Source organism: Temnothorax curvispinosus, unplaced genomic scaffold, assembly GCF_003070985.1.
Source record: "Temnothorax curvispinosus isolate PA1 unplaced genomic scaffold, ASM307098v1 QBEX01013599.1, whole genome shotgun sequence".
NCBI lineage: Eukaryota > Metazoa > Arthropoda > Insecta > Hymenoptera > Formicidae > Temnothorax > Temnothorax curvispinosus.
Genome location: NW_020223379.1, coordinates 2633 through 17045, shown reverse-complemented (window position 1 = coordinate 17045; position 14413 = coordinate 2633). Strand labels below are relative to the sequence as shown.

Sequence of the window (14413 nt, the reverse complement as noted above, 5' to 3'; positions counted from 1 at the left end):
GTGTGTGTGTGTGTGTGTGTGTGTGTGTGTGTGTGTGTGTGTGTGTGAGTAAAGATCTGCACCGAGCTTTAGCAACATATTCTTCAGCAAATTTCAAGTCTATACTTTCACTCCACGAAAACTAAACTCCGACATAATTATACGAGGCTATTTAATATTGAAAATTAAAGGATTCTGGTGAGCTCAGGTCCAGAAATGCAAACAGACAATGGAAGTTTGTTCTTTAGTTAATTCCAGGTTTACTCTGCTTTAACCAGATCTCAACTTTGTTATCAGGATATCTAACAACGAAAATTCCAAAGTTATTGGGAAAAAAATAGTGTCTGATCAAACTTTACCCCGGGAGGAAAAAAGTTGTGCCAAAATCATCAAAGTATGCACAAAACAGTGATGTTTGATAAAAAAAGAAACCTGCCGAAACACAATATGTATATACATTTTTCGATTATTTTATTCATCACTCTCTTATTAGGTTAACAAAAAATTCTTTATAGCATTATTTATAATATGAAAGATTTACACGCTCATAAAAATTCCAAGCTTTATACGATAACAAGAACAGTAGGGCGCTTTTATACAATTTATCACGGAGCTTTGAAATGCATTATAGAATTTCCCAACGTCTTGAGACTCTAGTCGTGTAATCCACGGAAAATCGAATTACATGGAAGCCTCCGCGAGTTGCAAGAGCATGCCAAACCTAATTCACGTTTCTATTCTGATCTATGATAAAATATAAAAACACAAGTGTACGAAGCCTTGAAATAAGTTACTCTAACTCTAAAGAGAGAATTTCTTCAAAGAAAATACGTAGAATAATTTATGTATAATATCGACGTAAGCTTGTTACTCTCGAACTTATTTAGAACACTTCAAAATTGCGAAAATTCTAGATAATTCTAGATCGTAAAAGTTAAAATAAGTTAATCGTATTATTAAAAATAATTCGGATAAATTAAAAACATGCCTTTGTTATAATTCTAGTAAACCTTACATATGCTCAATCGATAACAAGGATTTGAATAAACCAGATGATATAATCTATATGCTGCTGCTGCTATAATAGAATCAGCATAATTCAATAAAAAGCGTATCAAGTGACATCGACTGGAACAATCGACTCGTCAAGAATTTAATTCGATATATAATAACGCGTAATAAAATAATTATAAAAACAAGAAGTAATTTATGAGTCGAAGAGTATAATGACGAGACACGAGATTAATTGCACTTTCAACATATTATACATCAAATATACGGACGGCCAGAACGGGACGCGATTTACATTTTATCTAGATTACACCATACATGCAACATTGTGTGCAACGACAGTTTATTCGCCAATGGCAAACAACGTACTTTGAAACGGCGTTTAACTTTTTCCACTATTTTGAAACGCCATTTAAATATCACGCTCGGCGCAACTTCACGAGAGATTAGAAATCTTTAAACTACTAAGCGTACGTACTTTTCCAGGCCGACAATTGCGAAACAAAATTAAATCATAACTTATATGCTAATAAATAAACGAGAGAGATGTCTGTTTCCCTTTCGTTATATAATTACCTTATTATTTATTAATAATCTTTTAAAAATCTCTCTCTCTCTCTTTCTCTCTCTCAACGTTTAAGATTAGATTCAATTCATTCTTAATGATTATTTTTAACAAATATTAAAATTCTGTGTAAAATCTGCAAAAAGAATATTTACAAAACTGAAATAAAAACTACAAAACCTACATATTAAATTTTACATTGATAATTTCCTTTTATACATTAATAAATGTATATCCTTATATTTTCTTTAAAATTTCTTTTTTCTCTTAATGCCTTTACGCGGAAAACAATGTATTGGTGTCGCATATACGTCCAAAGAAGTAAAAAAAATGAGCAGAAATGCTTGTAAGATTTTATCAAACAAGCTTGGTCAAGAAATTAGAGTACCAGAAGATGGTTAACGAGCTTTTAGCAGTCTTTATTCTATACGTCTCTATTCTAATACACATCTAGAATATGGAATTCTGCTGTCTCGACAAATACCGATCGAAAGACGTCCCTTCACGTACGAGTACCTACTTATATAACATGTCAGCAAAAGCTCGAAAGACAACAATGTGCGAATTTCAACATTAAAATGAAAATAAAACAAATATTTATTCGAAAAAACTGTTAAGACAGTTTTATGGAAAAAAGGCGCCAACATTTTTGTCGTACTCGATGAAGATTGAGAATCAGTTTTAATTAAATTTTAATATTTAAATATTTGATTAAATCGTTAAATGTTTAATAAAATTGCTGTTCTATTAACTATCAATTATATATTCTTACATTTCTCCTTATTTTTATAAAATATTATAAAATTTACGTCCACTAAAAAATGATGATGCTTGCAATATTTTCTGTAAGGTTTATCACCTTTAAAGAAAAAAAATTTCTTAATTTTTAGGATAAAAAACAAATATAACGTACGTTACATAACGTTGCAATTTCTCGGAAGAAAGATTTTTCTTAAATATTATCAATCCGTTAAAAGAAATATCCAATGGCACAAGTAATGACCGAAACATGAGGAATGAAGAACATCAGAGAGTATTGAAGCGTAAAAGCGAAGTCATCCTTTATTCGTCGTTTCGCTTATGCATTTCTCTCTCTTGATTTATTGAATTTCAATATTTTGTGTCGCTTGTATTCGATTTCTGTAATATTTATCGGCATATATCGTATTACAATATAATTGTTATAAAAAGACAGAAATTTTTATATGAAAGTAAGTTACAACAGCAATTCAACGATATATTCGGCGTGAGAAATAAAGCAAGCAATTTACTGCAATAAAATTAATATTGATTATTTCAATGAATTCGTAATATTTTATTAAACGTTCTACTGTGATGAAAACATATAATTTTTATACACAATCGTTGTAATTTATTGTCGAAGATAAGCAGTGATTGCACAGGCCGCATGTCTGACTAAAGTGAGCGATATCTACTCGCGACGCCGGCCACGTATACCACGATCATGTCACGTGCAGATTATTCATCATTTCACTTCGGAACACCTACTCGGCGGGGATTAAGTTCCAAGACTCATCGTCAATATCGATTAGTGTGACTCAATTTAATTATCCTCTAATAACATATATACGAGAATGGCGTAAAATTAGCATGCAACGATGAGACGATGATTATATATAGCTTTTTCTCGTCTTTAATGTATCGCGATCAAATCGATCGCATAACGCGCATAAACTTGACAGAAATAAAATTGACTTACCGATATTTGGATGTTGCAATTTTCTACATATCCGCGCCTCACGCTCGAGTTTTTGAAAATCTGTAATAAGAGGACATACTTGGTTAAACATATGTATAATACATTAATAATTTAAAGGAAGTCAATAAAAGTAATTTAGATCATGTAAAACGAGTTGCTACTTTCTCTAATTGCCGCAATCAATTATATTTTTGTAGATGACGACGAAAGCCTTCGGTGATGTGAGTTCGTCTAACGTAATATTAATTGCACGTTAATTTGTCTGAAACGTTCGATCGCCGCGCCGCGCGCCGAACAGAATCGTGACAGAATCAAATTTTGCATTGACGTTTCTCAACGAGCTTTCCCAGAGCTAATTCACTAAGAAGCACGAGAAAATTGCATTTATCGATGGTAGACTCATTTTGAGAATTATTTCCCGATACCTTCTTACGTACATTGCGGAATCAAGAATCAATTTCCTCTGTATTATAATATTTGATGGCTATTTGATTAAAATAGCTCAAGATGGTATGTCCTAAAGTATTGCTATTTTATTATTGCATTTTTTTCATAAATTTTAAATAATCGACAAAGCGACTCCGAGCGAATAGTTATATTCTTCTTATTATTAAAGCGTATATAATTATAATATCAATACTTTAACAAATTAACAAGATCATTAAATATTTGAAAAATAATCCATAAGTTAGCGAGACGCAAATAACGGAGTTATATACGCATCATCTATCAACGATTGTTATATACGCGAATAAAGATATATTATCAATATAAATTGTCTCAAGGGAGACAATAATAAATATTTACTTAACACACTTGAGTCAATTAATTTCAATTAAAAAATCATAACCTAGAAAGTTACTTTGACGGAAAGAATTTTTATAATCTTTTACTAAACACAAGTGCAATTTCCATACGTTCGTACTATCGCTTTACTTGTTACGCTTTATTAATTACACGAGATTCTCTAATGATTCTCCAATGTTACGCAGACAATTGCTTTCTAGAAGCATAGCTGCGCGATCACACTCGTAACAAAATAGGCAAATTGGCCAACAAATTTCAGCAGCATTTCACGACTGAACAAAATGGCAATGCACGTAACGTTACATTCGGTGCTGTAGGCACAAGTTGCAACTTAATTAGGTGCGCAGACAAGTCGAGTGTTGCAATTCGCGGTAGCGATTATCTCGTCGACTAGCACGTTATCGCCGTCAAAATTTCATTTTTATTTTATTAATTTTTCTTCCCTTCAGACTTCTCGCTGTATAAAAATCAATGTAATCTTCGATCATATCCAGTATACATGAAATCAAGTTGTGCAAAACTTTATAATCTTTCCTTTCGCCTACTTATCTCTTCTCTGATTTCCTCAAAAGTCGTTATAACGTCTTCAGATATATATCAAACTACCGCATTTTACATAAAAAATATAGTTGCGTAAGAAAAAAAAACTTACATAACGTGACCTTTCGCGTAACCCGGCGAACTATCTCACGCGTTTAATACATGGTAGAGACGTATCTATACGCGGACATCCTTATCAACTGTGTTGACAGCATTGATTTTTATCTGCGACAAAATGTAAAAGATCGTCCCGATTAAGCGAGTCAAAAGCATACAAATCCTATTTTCTTCCACAGATTTCGCAAACAAATTATTTATCACTTAACATACAGTAAGTGATAGTCCACTAATCGATAAAGGTGTGTCTGGATAACAGTCCTTGCGATCACCTTCACCCCCATCCAATAATTAACACAATCTATATAAAAATATATACCTATAAAATGTGTGTGTGTGTGGAGGGAAGAAGAGGGCAGAAAGAGAGAAAGAGAAAGAGAGAGAGAGAGAGAGAGAGATTACGCGCAATCACACACATACACAACATGTATACGCGTGTTTGAGCGAATCATTTCCAGCAGGTTACGCGGCAAACGGGCTCGTTAGAAAAATGTATTCTCTTATTTTTATCTCGTTATAGACAGCTCTGTGCGGCCTGTCCTTAAGCATGCGCGCGTTGCATTTTTCATAAGAATTATCCATATCGATTTGAGCAACCAATCTCGATCCACATCGAAAATCCATATATATGTATATGCTGCAAATCAATCGGCACACAAAAAATTACGCATATTAATTTTTCATATCTCTATTTTAATAAAATTAATTAATTACGGTTCAAAGAATACAAACAAATAATTTTCGATTAAAATTGCATCGTTACTCGTTACAATTACGAATGTTCTCGAGTTACGAAACGAATGCTCATGCAGAAAAATGGCGAATTTACGCGCAATCAGTTTCGCTTTTCCGGCAATCACGCATCCTATACAAAGATGTTGTCGAAAAGGCGAATGTCGATGCGCGTCCTTAAGAGCGTCTCGTAACAGCTCTATCGACGAAAGGGTACCCGCGTCGTCGAAAGGTTGATCATTTCCATCGGCAAGGCCGATTCTCAGAAAGCATCCACCCGATGTAACGCTTCTCATCCGATAGAGCGCGAATGTCATGAAAGCGTCAATAATAAAAACTATCGTTGGTCGCGCTCGCTTATTATGCAAGTCGATGCGGAGAAAGTGCGAGGTACCCTTGATCTGTCATGCGTGATAAAGCTACAAGGATAATGATACATTTTTTCCTCCCGATTTCCGGACGGCAATGAAGAATCCCGTTATAAACTCCGCGAGAAAAATAGAATGGCTTTTTCATCGACAAACAGAAGATTAAGTGTTTTTTTCCCCCATTTTGTTATATGTTCAAGATCTGTGTCAATAAAAACATTTTTGGACAAATTTATAGAAAACTAATAAAATATTAAACACCAAGTAATCTTCAAAATATTATCGCATAGAAAATGTGATAATTCACGAAAACTGCAATTTAAATTATAAATGACAAGATGTGATGTTAAAAAAGAATTGGCGAGATCAAGTGGAAAATTCAAAGAGAAAGACAAATAGAGATCGAATAGAGAAAGACAAGAAAAGCGCGAGTACTACTGGTACTAGTGCGCGTATATGTCAAGGAACATGGCCAACCTCCTCGTGATTCTCTTTGTAGTCCAAAACCGCGAATTAAAAATTCAAATGATCGCGACACCGACGAAATCCCGACTATATTACTCGATTAATTATTCGTCGTGCCGAAAGCAACGAAATTCCGCCGTTCGGATGAGTCTCAAACAAATTTCTCCCGGATAATAACTTTCAAGCGATAAAAAAGATTTTACAATTTCACAGTTCTGCTTTTGAATAAAAACGCTCGCATATCGTAAACAATTCGCAATGCATTGAATTCGTAATTAAATTTGAAAATTCAAATACGAGCTATTGTGGCTTACAATTAAATTGTCTGCAACTACTCAGCTGTGCAATTACTCAACATTAAGTTCTTTCTGTATATATGCTTTTTTATTATTTATCACATAAAACATAAATTATTTGTGACACAGTTTCTATTTTCTATAAAAACATACGTTATAAAATAAATAGCTAACCTGGGCCATTTTAAAATAAACTATAAAAAGAAAGAAATGATTGTAACATATATATATATATATATATATATATATATATATATATATATATCCAGAATTGAACCAAGTTAAATTACTGTGTGTGTATAGTAAAATAAGTATATAATAATATTATAAAATAAACTGTAATTTTTTATTCACACAGTTCGTTACAAACTATTATTATCGCGCATGTTTAATCAACCGTCATTTCTCTATGTTTAATCGCGAGCGCATTCCGTACATGCCAATTAATTTAATACTGATTGGTTTCGTCCGTTGCGTCCAAGGACAAAACGCTATAACATAAACGTCATAAACGAATGAATAAGTGAAGAATCTTCTGCGTCTCCAGGATTACACTTGGGTAATTTTGCAGCGTAAAGAACAATCGCACGGCGTGCGTTTCAACATGCACCACAAAAAGAATGGAAAAAGTCTTATCCCTCGGCGGGCGAGCATACCACAAAGTAGTACAAGTGCACTGTGTCGTTACGTGTCATACTCGCGCTGTCTCGGAAACGGAAATGATAGGAAATGACAACCAAGCGCGAATCGAATCGCGAGGAAATCAAGGAAATCAAGGAATTCCTACTCATTCCTTCTCCTACTCATAACGATTGGTTCCTATACCTCGCTATTTGCTTCCCTCTCGTTCCCAGAATTGGAGTTTTATTCGTTGCGCGGAGCGCGTACGCCATATTGCAGAGGCCGCGGCCTTCGTTAGGTCAAGAGGTCACTGGAGCAAGGTCGTAGTCTGAGCTGACTTGCACGAGCAAACGATTCTTGCATGTCCGAGAAGACGAGAGAACAAGAGAGAAAGAAGAGAGGAAGGGGACGAGAAAGAGGGAAAGAGGGAGAGAGGAGGAGGAGGGAGGGAGGGAGAGAGAGAGAGAGAGAAAGAGAGAGAGAGAGAAGATAAAGCAGAGAAAGATGTAGGTGAGAAGAGAAGCAGAAGGACAAAAGGAATAGAGGGAGGATTCCTTTTTTACCCTGACACCTTTTTACCTTTTACCCTCGCCATGCCTCGGCGCGGCGAAGCGATGCCAAAGATAGATTTATCTCGCCGCATCGTACCCGCAGAAAATGGCCATAAATTGAACGAGGGTGAAGGAAGTGAAGGACGGAAACGAGTATGCCGGCTTCGCGGGAGGAAATTATGCAATTCCGAGTGCTCGCGAGTCGTTCGGCGCGATGAAGATGAGACGCGACCTTCCTTTGCGATACCTATTCTCTCTCTCTTAATGCATACTTGCACACAGAATTAAATCTTGATCAAACGAGGCAGCGGTCTGGACAGAGGAATCCACCGAGAGCGATATATCGTTACTATCTATGTGCATCGAAGAAATTCAGCTTTCATCGTAAAAGCCTCGAGTACATGGAAGATAGAAATATTATACCCAGAACTATTTCCGCACATAAGCATTTTGTAAGCAAATGGAAATAAAAATAAAAAGTTGAAAAAACATATATCTAATGTATATTGTTGTTATGCTAAATTTTAGATTGCGTATAAATAATATGAAAAATTGTGTTAAAATAATGCTCGAGATAATGCGACGATTTTTATGACAAACTTTTTCGATAGTTATCAATCTTTTCAAGGCACAATATATGACAAGATCACACACACCCATATGTAAGATAGAATGTGACAAAAACTGGAAATTTTTTTTAATTCTTTTGCGAGAAACGCCATTGGTTTTTCATCACTTATACTACTTAGTACTTATATAGTATAACGCACGATTATTTCGATATATTTGTTATTGTTATATATTCAACTGTTTCATTATTACTATGAATATTACATTATTCTGCCGGCAAAATTTCTTTCGCAGTGGTTAACCGCGAAGCATTTACGTGCATGTGAAACGGTAGTGACCGCATTTCATGCGTTGTACTCGGATTAGAACGATGTGTTAGATATCATTCGCATCGTTGCGCCGCAGTCAAATGGTTCAATCGAGCAATCAAAACAATACTACGTTAATCGTTCGAACCAAATTGTAACGCGTAATTATTTTGAACGATCGTGTTCTCATTTTACGTATTAGGTCGTTACAAATTTTGGCGTCAAGTTCGGTTTCGCGAGAAAATAGTAGACTATAATTTTACAGAGAAAGAAATATCATATATCAGACAATTAATAAAATTATTTAAAACCATATAAAAAGAGAAAACGAAACAAAATGAAGTAGGAACCTATGCCGGCATACTCGATCGCGTATTCAGTGTCGCGAATTCGGCACTTTACGTGCAAAGTCGCCAAGTCTGTGGAGCGATAAAGAAGAAATTTAATTCGCCTCGTGTTCAATTATATGTATTAGGTATTGCGCGTTCGACAACGTTCTTTCCATCTCCGCGTCATTCGAAAGCACTGTCTTCTTGATGATATACGTAGCGCGCGGATGCGATCATGCGATTGAATTTCAAAAGAAGCCGCAATGTATTTTCCGGACCAACGATTTCGCTGTACGGTAAAACTGACAACTGCATTGGTGATCCCGCTTAAGGATTGCGCTGGCAGTAGTAACGGAAATAGCCACTCGATCAAATCGATCAAATCGACGCAAGTTTTTGGCTTTTTTACTCGTCTGTGTACACTTGGAGGAAATTGTATTTACAAATCATTTGAAAAATTACAAACAAAAAAATATCTATGGTAAAAAAAGAAATCTTTCGTGTTTTTATTCCTGTTTCAGAATATTACACAAGTAATTGCACAAAAAAATAATAACAAATTGAAATAAAATAAAATACTGTACATACACTGTGTTAAAATTTTCTATAGGTTAATTTGCCTAGAAAAATAAGTACTTACCAGAGCAACATTTTGATATCGACATATATGTCAAAGTGTATGCCAAAGAGACATATAGTAAATAATAAAGGCAACAGTTCTACGTATGTTGCTGTGCGTGCACATTTTCTGCGATCGAACAACCGCGCGAGAGAAACGACCGTGTAAAGACATGAAAGCAGCTCTTTTGCAATGGAAATTTACGATGACAATTTCGAGGCGCTATTGCCTCAGAAACATTTCAAACGTTTCTGGAAAGAACGCTCGAGAAGAAGAGCCTTTCCTTTCCGTGCCTCGACCTGTCTCTACTATACATATATTTATATCACGTTAAAGAAAGCCGGAAACAACCTTTATCCGTTGCGTCGCGTCGCCCCAAACGAGAGCACATCTATTCTCCCTTTCTTTCAAAAGATATTTTAGACTCGAGCTTGAAACACATGCTTGAGCGAGCGCCTTTTAGTAGTGTAAGTACTTTTCGCTTAAAAACTTAATTTTATCGACAGTCTGTTCACTGGCGTTAATGCGCTTTTGCAATCGCAATATTTTAATAACTACAAATATCTTATTATATGATCGTATCAAAGTAGATGAACAATATCTCGAAGAAAATTTCCGAAATTTTTGTTATCCTTTTTATTAATCCTTTATGCTTTCCATTATAATTTTCTAGCAATGATTAGCGATGACAGACATCTTTACAGATTTTCGAAGTATTTATAAGTGGTTTAGTCAAAATTTGTGACCGCAACAATTAAGTCGTCTATCGAATACGAGTCTATCAGAATACAAGTTATCTAATACGAGAAACAATCAGCCTATTTACCCATTTATACCGAGTCATCCCCGACCCCGACAGCATGCACCATTGCACACCATGTCACAAGCGAGCCATGTCGCAGCAAACTTTGACTTATAATTAGATATCCCCAAGTTCAATAACAAGTTCAGATATTCTAACTGCTAACGAATATGACATATTATATATCCATACAAAAAAAATCGTGAAACACGTATAATCACAAACTGTCTATGTACATATGTAACTCTATACACCTTACATGCACGTTAACGACGCAAATTACAAAAAGCGTTGAATTGTTCAAAATCAGCTTGCGCTATCCTTACCGAGTGACGACACGCCGAATTAAAACCAATGTGAATATTCAATGACGTGGTATAAAATTCGATTGACTCGCTTGTACTTGACTGCCACTTACCTCTATTCGAGAGTTTTTTGGTGTTTATGATTTTTGCAGCAAACTCGTGACCGGTACTCTTTTGCACACATCGTCGAACCACGGAGAAGGCACCTCTGAAACAATCGCGAGAACGAACATATGTTATTATATTGCTATGTAATTGTTATTCGGAAAGATGATAATACGCGCAATATGTATATAGATGTGTCTATAGTGGCGCACACAATGCATACAGATATATTAAAGCGTAATAATATATATACACGTCATAAATAACAAATTACGAATCCTCGCTAATTAACTTTTAAAAAATGCTTTGACCCTAACTCTTTTCACAATGCAAATGCTTTGACCTTAACTCTTTTTGCAATACAACTGATTTGAAACTCATAATACAAACATTATAAAAATTAAATACGTTAAGTAACAATATTATAGTAACGTATTATAGTTTGTTGAATTCGATAATTAATATTAGCATATTATTGTGTGACAGTAATTATATTTGTATGACAAGTGTTAATAATATTCAATGACATTATTGCGTGAAATTTTTAAATATTTTAAAATGAATGAAATTGTTGAGTTACTGATGTAATTCTTGTAACTCTCGCCAAAATTAGATCATCCTTTTATTAATGTTTCATTGAAATTACGTACCGCGAGTACAAGTATATCATAAGAAATCTATCTTTAATCATGCATCAACACCATCCAACATTTGTGTTGGAATATCTTTGCTCTCGCAGCTTTCATTAAACAAAAAAAACTGAGTCTAAAATTTTCCAACTTAATTCTATGCGCGATACTTTTCTTTTATGGAATTTGTGGAATATGATAAAAATGACATTTTTATATCAAAAGACAGAACAGAATTTTTGAAAAGCATAGAATATATTGAAAGTCTTCAAATTTAAGCGTGCGTTGATAGATTTACAATACAATTCTATAATTTTCAAGGGATCCAAATCATGTTGTCACAGCCTAGTCACGGCCTGATCAAATCGATTCTACGATTCGCTTTACACCTCCGCGTTGCTAAAAATAAAATGATCGTGATTACATGCCGTGACGTTAAAAGTAATTCGTTAAAGCGATATTCAAAGTAAAAAGAGCCGATTCCGTAACGAGACAGCGATTACACTCGCATCCAAGACCAGCGAGTAAAGTCCACCTTCAGAATTCATATAGTCGCATGGCATATATCCGGCATCTCTAGCTACCCGAGAACTAAACTTTCTCGATTACCCCATACCCTTGCGACACACTTCGCGCCGTTACTTTTTTTATATATATACATGTATATGGAAAACCGCGTGGCCGGTGCTGGGAAAACTTGGACTTGCTTTAGCGCTTTAGTTTCTCCGCCAAGCGTTCTGTAGCGCCGTCGATCAAGGTGGTAGATTAGCGACTACAGATTGTTCATTGAGCGAACATTTGCCGAGAGATTTAAATTGTCGTCTTTCTTTCTTCACAAGCGAGGGCTTCCGTTTATCGGTCCGGAATTAATGGGAAAATCTGTTATTGTCCGCATTGCAGATAATCGTCCATGCATTTTGTTGTCGTGAAAAAGAGATTCGGTTCAACCGAAATGGACATTGCTCGAAGAACGTTTTTCAGATGTCGTTTTAAAGTTGAAGCATGGAAAATGAATTTAGGCGGCTAGCAATATCATCGCAAAACTGCGTATGTCACCAGGAATAATTAAATTCTGACATCGAGAATTAAATTTATTACCACCTCAAATTTTTTTATATATATGTTAATTGCAAGTGTTCAGAAATTGAGGTCGAATTAGCTCCAGTTTTCTACGCGCAATAAACGAGTGCGTCGTTAAAATATCGTGTCGTTAGATTCGACACGGACGAAAGTTATAAAAGTCACGTCACAAGAGATTGCAAGATAATATGATAAAAAAATAATATATACATCGAGAAGAACACAAATATTTTTCGTGACGCAACAAAGATAATATTTCAAATAAAAAATTTCATAGATTATCTCTTTCCATAGTGAAAGTATATATTATCCTTGCTACGGGTTATAGAGACTCCCGAGGCCGATACTGGTCCTGCTGGCGTCGGCGCTGTGTTGCAGGCAGCGATGCGACGCGACGCGACGCGCGCCACGACGATCACGCGCCGCTCGGTCTGCCCGGAGGAAAAAGGGCGAGGCGGGTGCTTGGCTCGTTTCCATGACGACCAATCATTGCCGGAGATTGTGCCACCAGCTACCGCGTGCACCAACCCCCGTCACGCCAACCCTCTGCCGCTTTTCCAACCCCTCATCATAGAGCGGGGTAGCTTTTCCGCTCACGTGCTCTTTACGAGATTATAACGCCGAAGCACGACGATTATTTAACGTCACGCTCCTGTTCTCGCGCTACACGCTCCTGTTCTCGCGCTACACGCTCATCCCCTTCACGCGCATGTCGGTCACGATCAGATACATTTGAATTTTACTAATTGTAAATAAGCAAGGCTTTGTAAACTTCCATCGAAGTCGAGTATCGAATATTGCGAGGATCAATCAAAGAACGTAATAAAAACACTCAACTTTAATAAACATCCATTTTTAATATTTTTATACAAACGTGAATTTATTTTCTGCCATAAAAATATCGATATCAATTATAATAGTGAGAATACCTTCATTATTATGCGCACGATAGATTATGACGATATATAAATGGTTATTAAAAAAGTAAAAATCAGAATATCCTCTTAGTTATTTTAACCAAGAATTTTAACAACAGAATCGTCGATAACATTGGAATTAATTTTGCATCGGGAAAAATTTCACGAAAGGTCATTATCTGTTGCAATTTGTTAATATCAATATCATTCAGTGGGCAAGTCCGGGCATGGTGTAGTTTACTAAAACTAAAACGAGCAACTGCGACGTGATTCTCTCTAGCAGTAGCGCGCGACACTAATGATGCATAATTGACAAAAGTTTGCGATAAACGCGATATACACTATTGCAGCGTCGCGTCGTGTCGCGAGACGCAAAGCAGTGATCGTACATTCTGCCCGTGCTCCGAACAAAAGTGACAATAGGATGATGAGATATGAGATGCCGGATAAAGACATTCTCTCAGATGCAGAAACAGATGCAGCACGAGTACGCAAAAAATATATGAGCATCGAATGCACACGATATGAAATTGCATCATACGATTTCTCTTCTATGATGCAACGCGATGCAATTTTCGTTTCATGTTTGGCTATAAGAAACAAAGGAAGCGGAAATTACACTACGAAGGATAAATTCATATCCTCATTATTCTATAAGCAGTAGTCAGATCAAAGACCTATTTAACTTGATTCATTTCATATCGAATGATACACTGTCGATGTAATTCTGCAAAATTATCTATTTCATTCGTGAAATAATTTCAGACTACCTTAACAACTTGAGGAAATATTGTAACAATCGTGTCGTACAATACGTAATGTATGTAATTCGCGTTAAAAAATAGCCAATCAATTCCATGAATGTTGTTTACATAGCAAAATAATTTTTAAACGGCGCTATTCTTCGATGCCAATACGAATATGCAGGTCATCTTTGCATCTTTATGGATTAACGATTAACGTATAAAGCTTTCTCT

The 14413-nt window shown here is 35.6% G+C and overlaps 1 protein-coding gene across 1 annotated transcript in view; it reads right to left on the bottom strand.

The window, feature by feature from the left end:
* The window catches only part of LOC112463733 (calcium/calmodulin-dependent protein kinase type II alpha chain), a gene marked incomplete at its 5' end in the record, with an annotated part of 76028 nt that extends 65115 nt beyond the window's left edge, over positions 1-10913 (bottom strand). The window contains 2 exons of the mRNA XM_025030261.1: positions 3276-3335; positions 10819-10913. Coding sequence (XP_024886029.1) covers positions 3276-3335; positions 10819-10913 — 155 coding nt within the window. The remainder of the gene's footprint in view (positions 1-3275; positions 3336-10818) is intronic.
* Positions 10914-14413: the final 3500 nt, after the last annotated feature.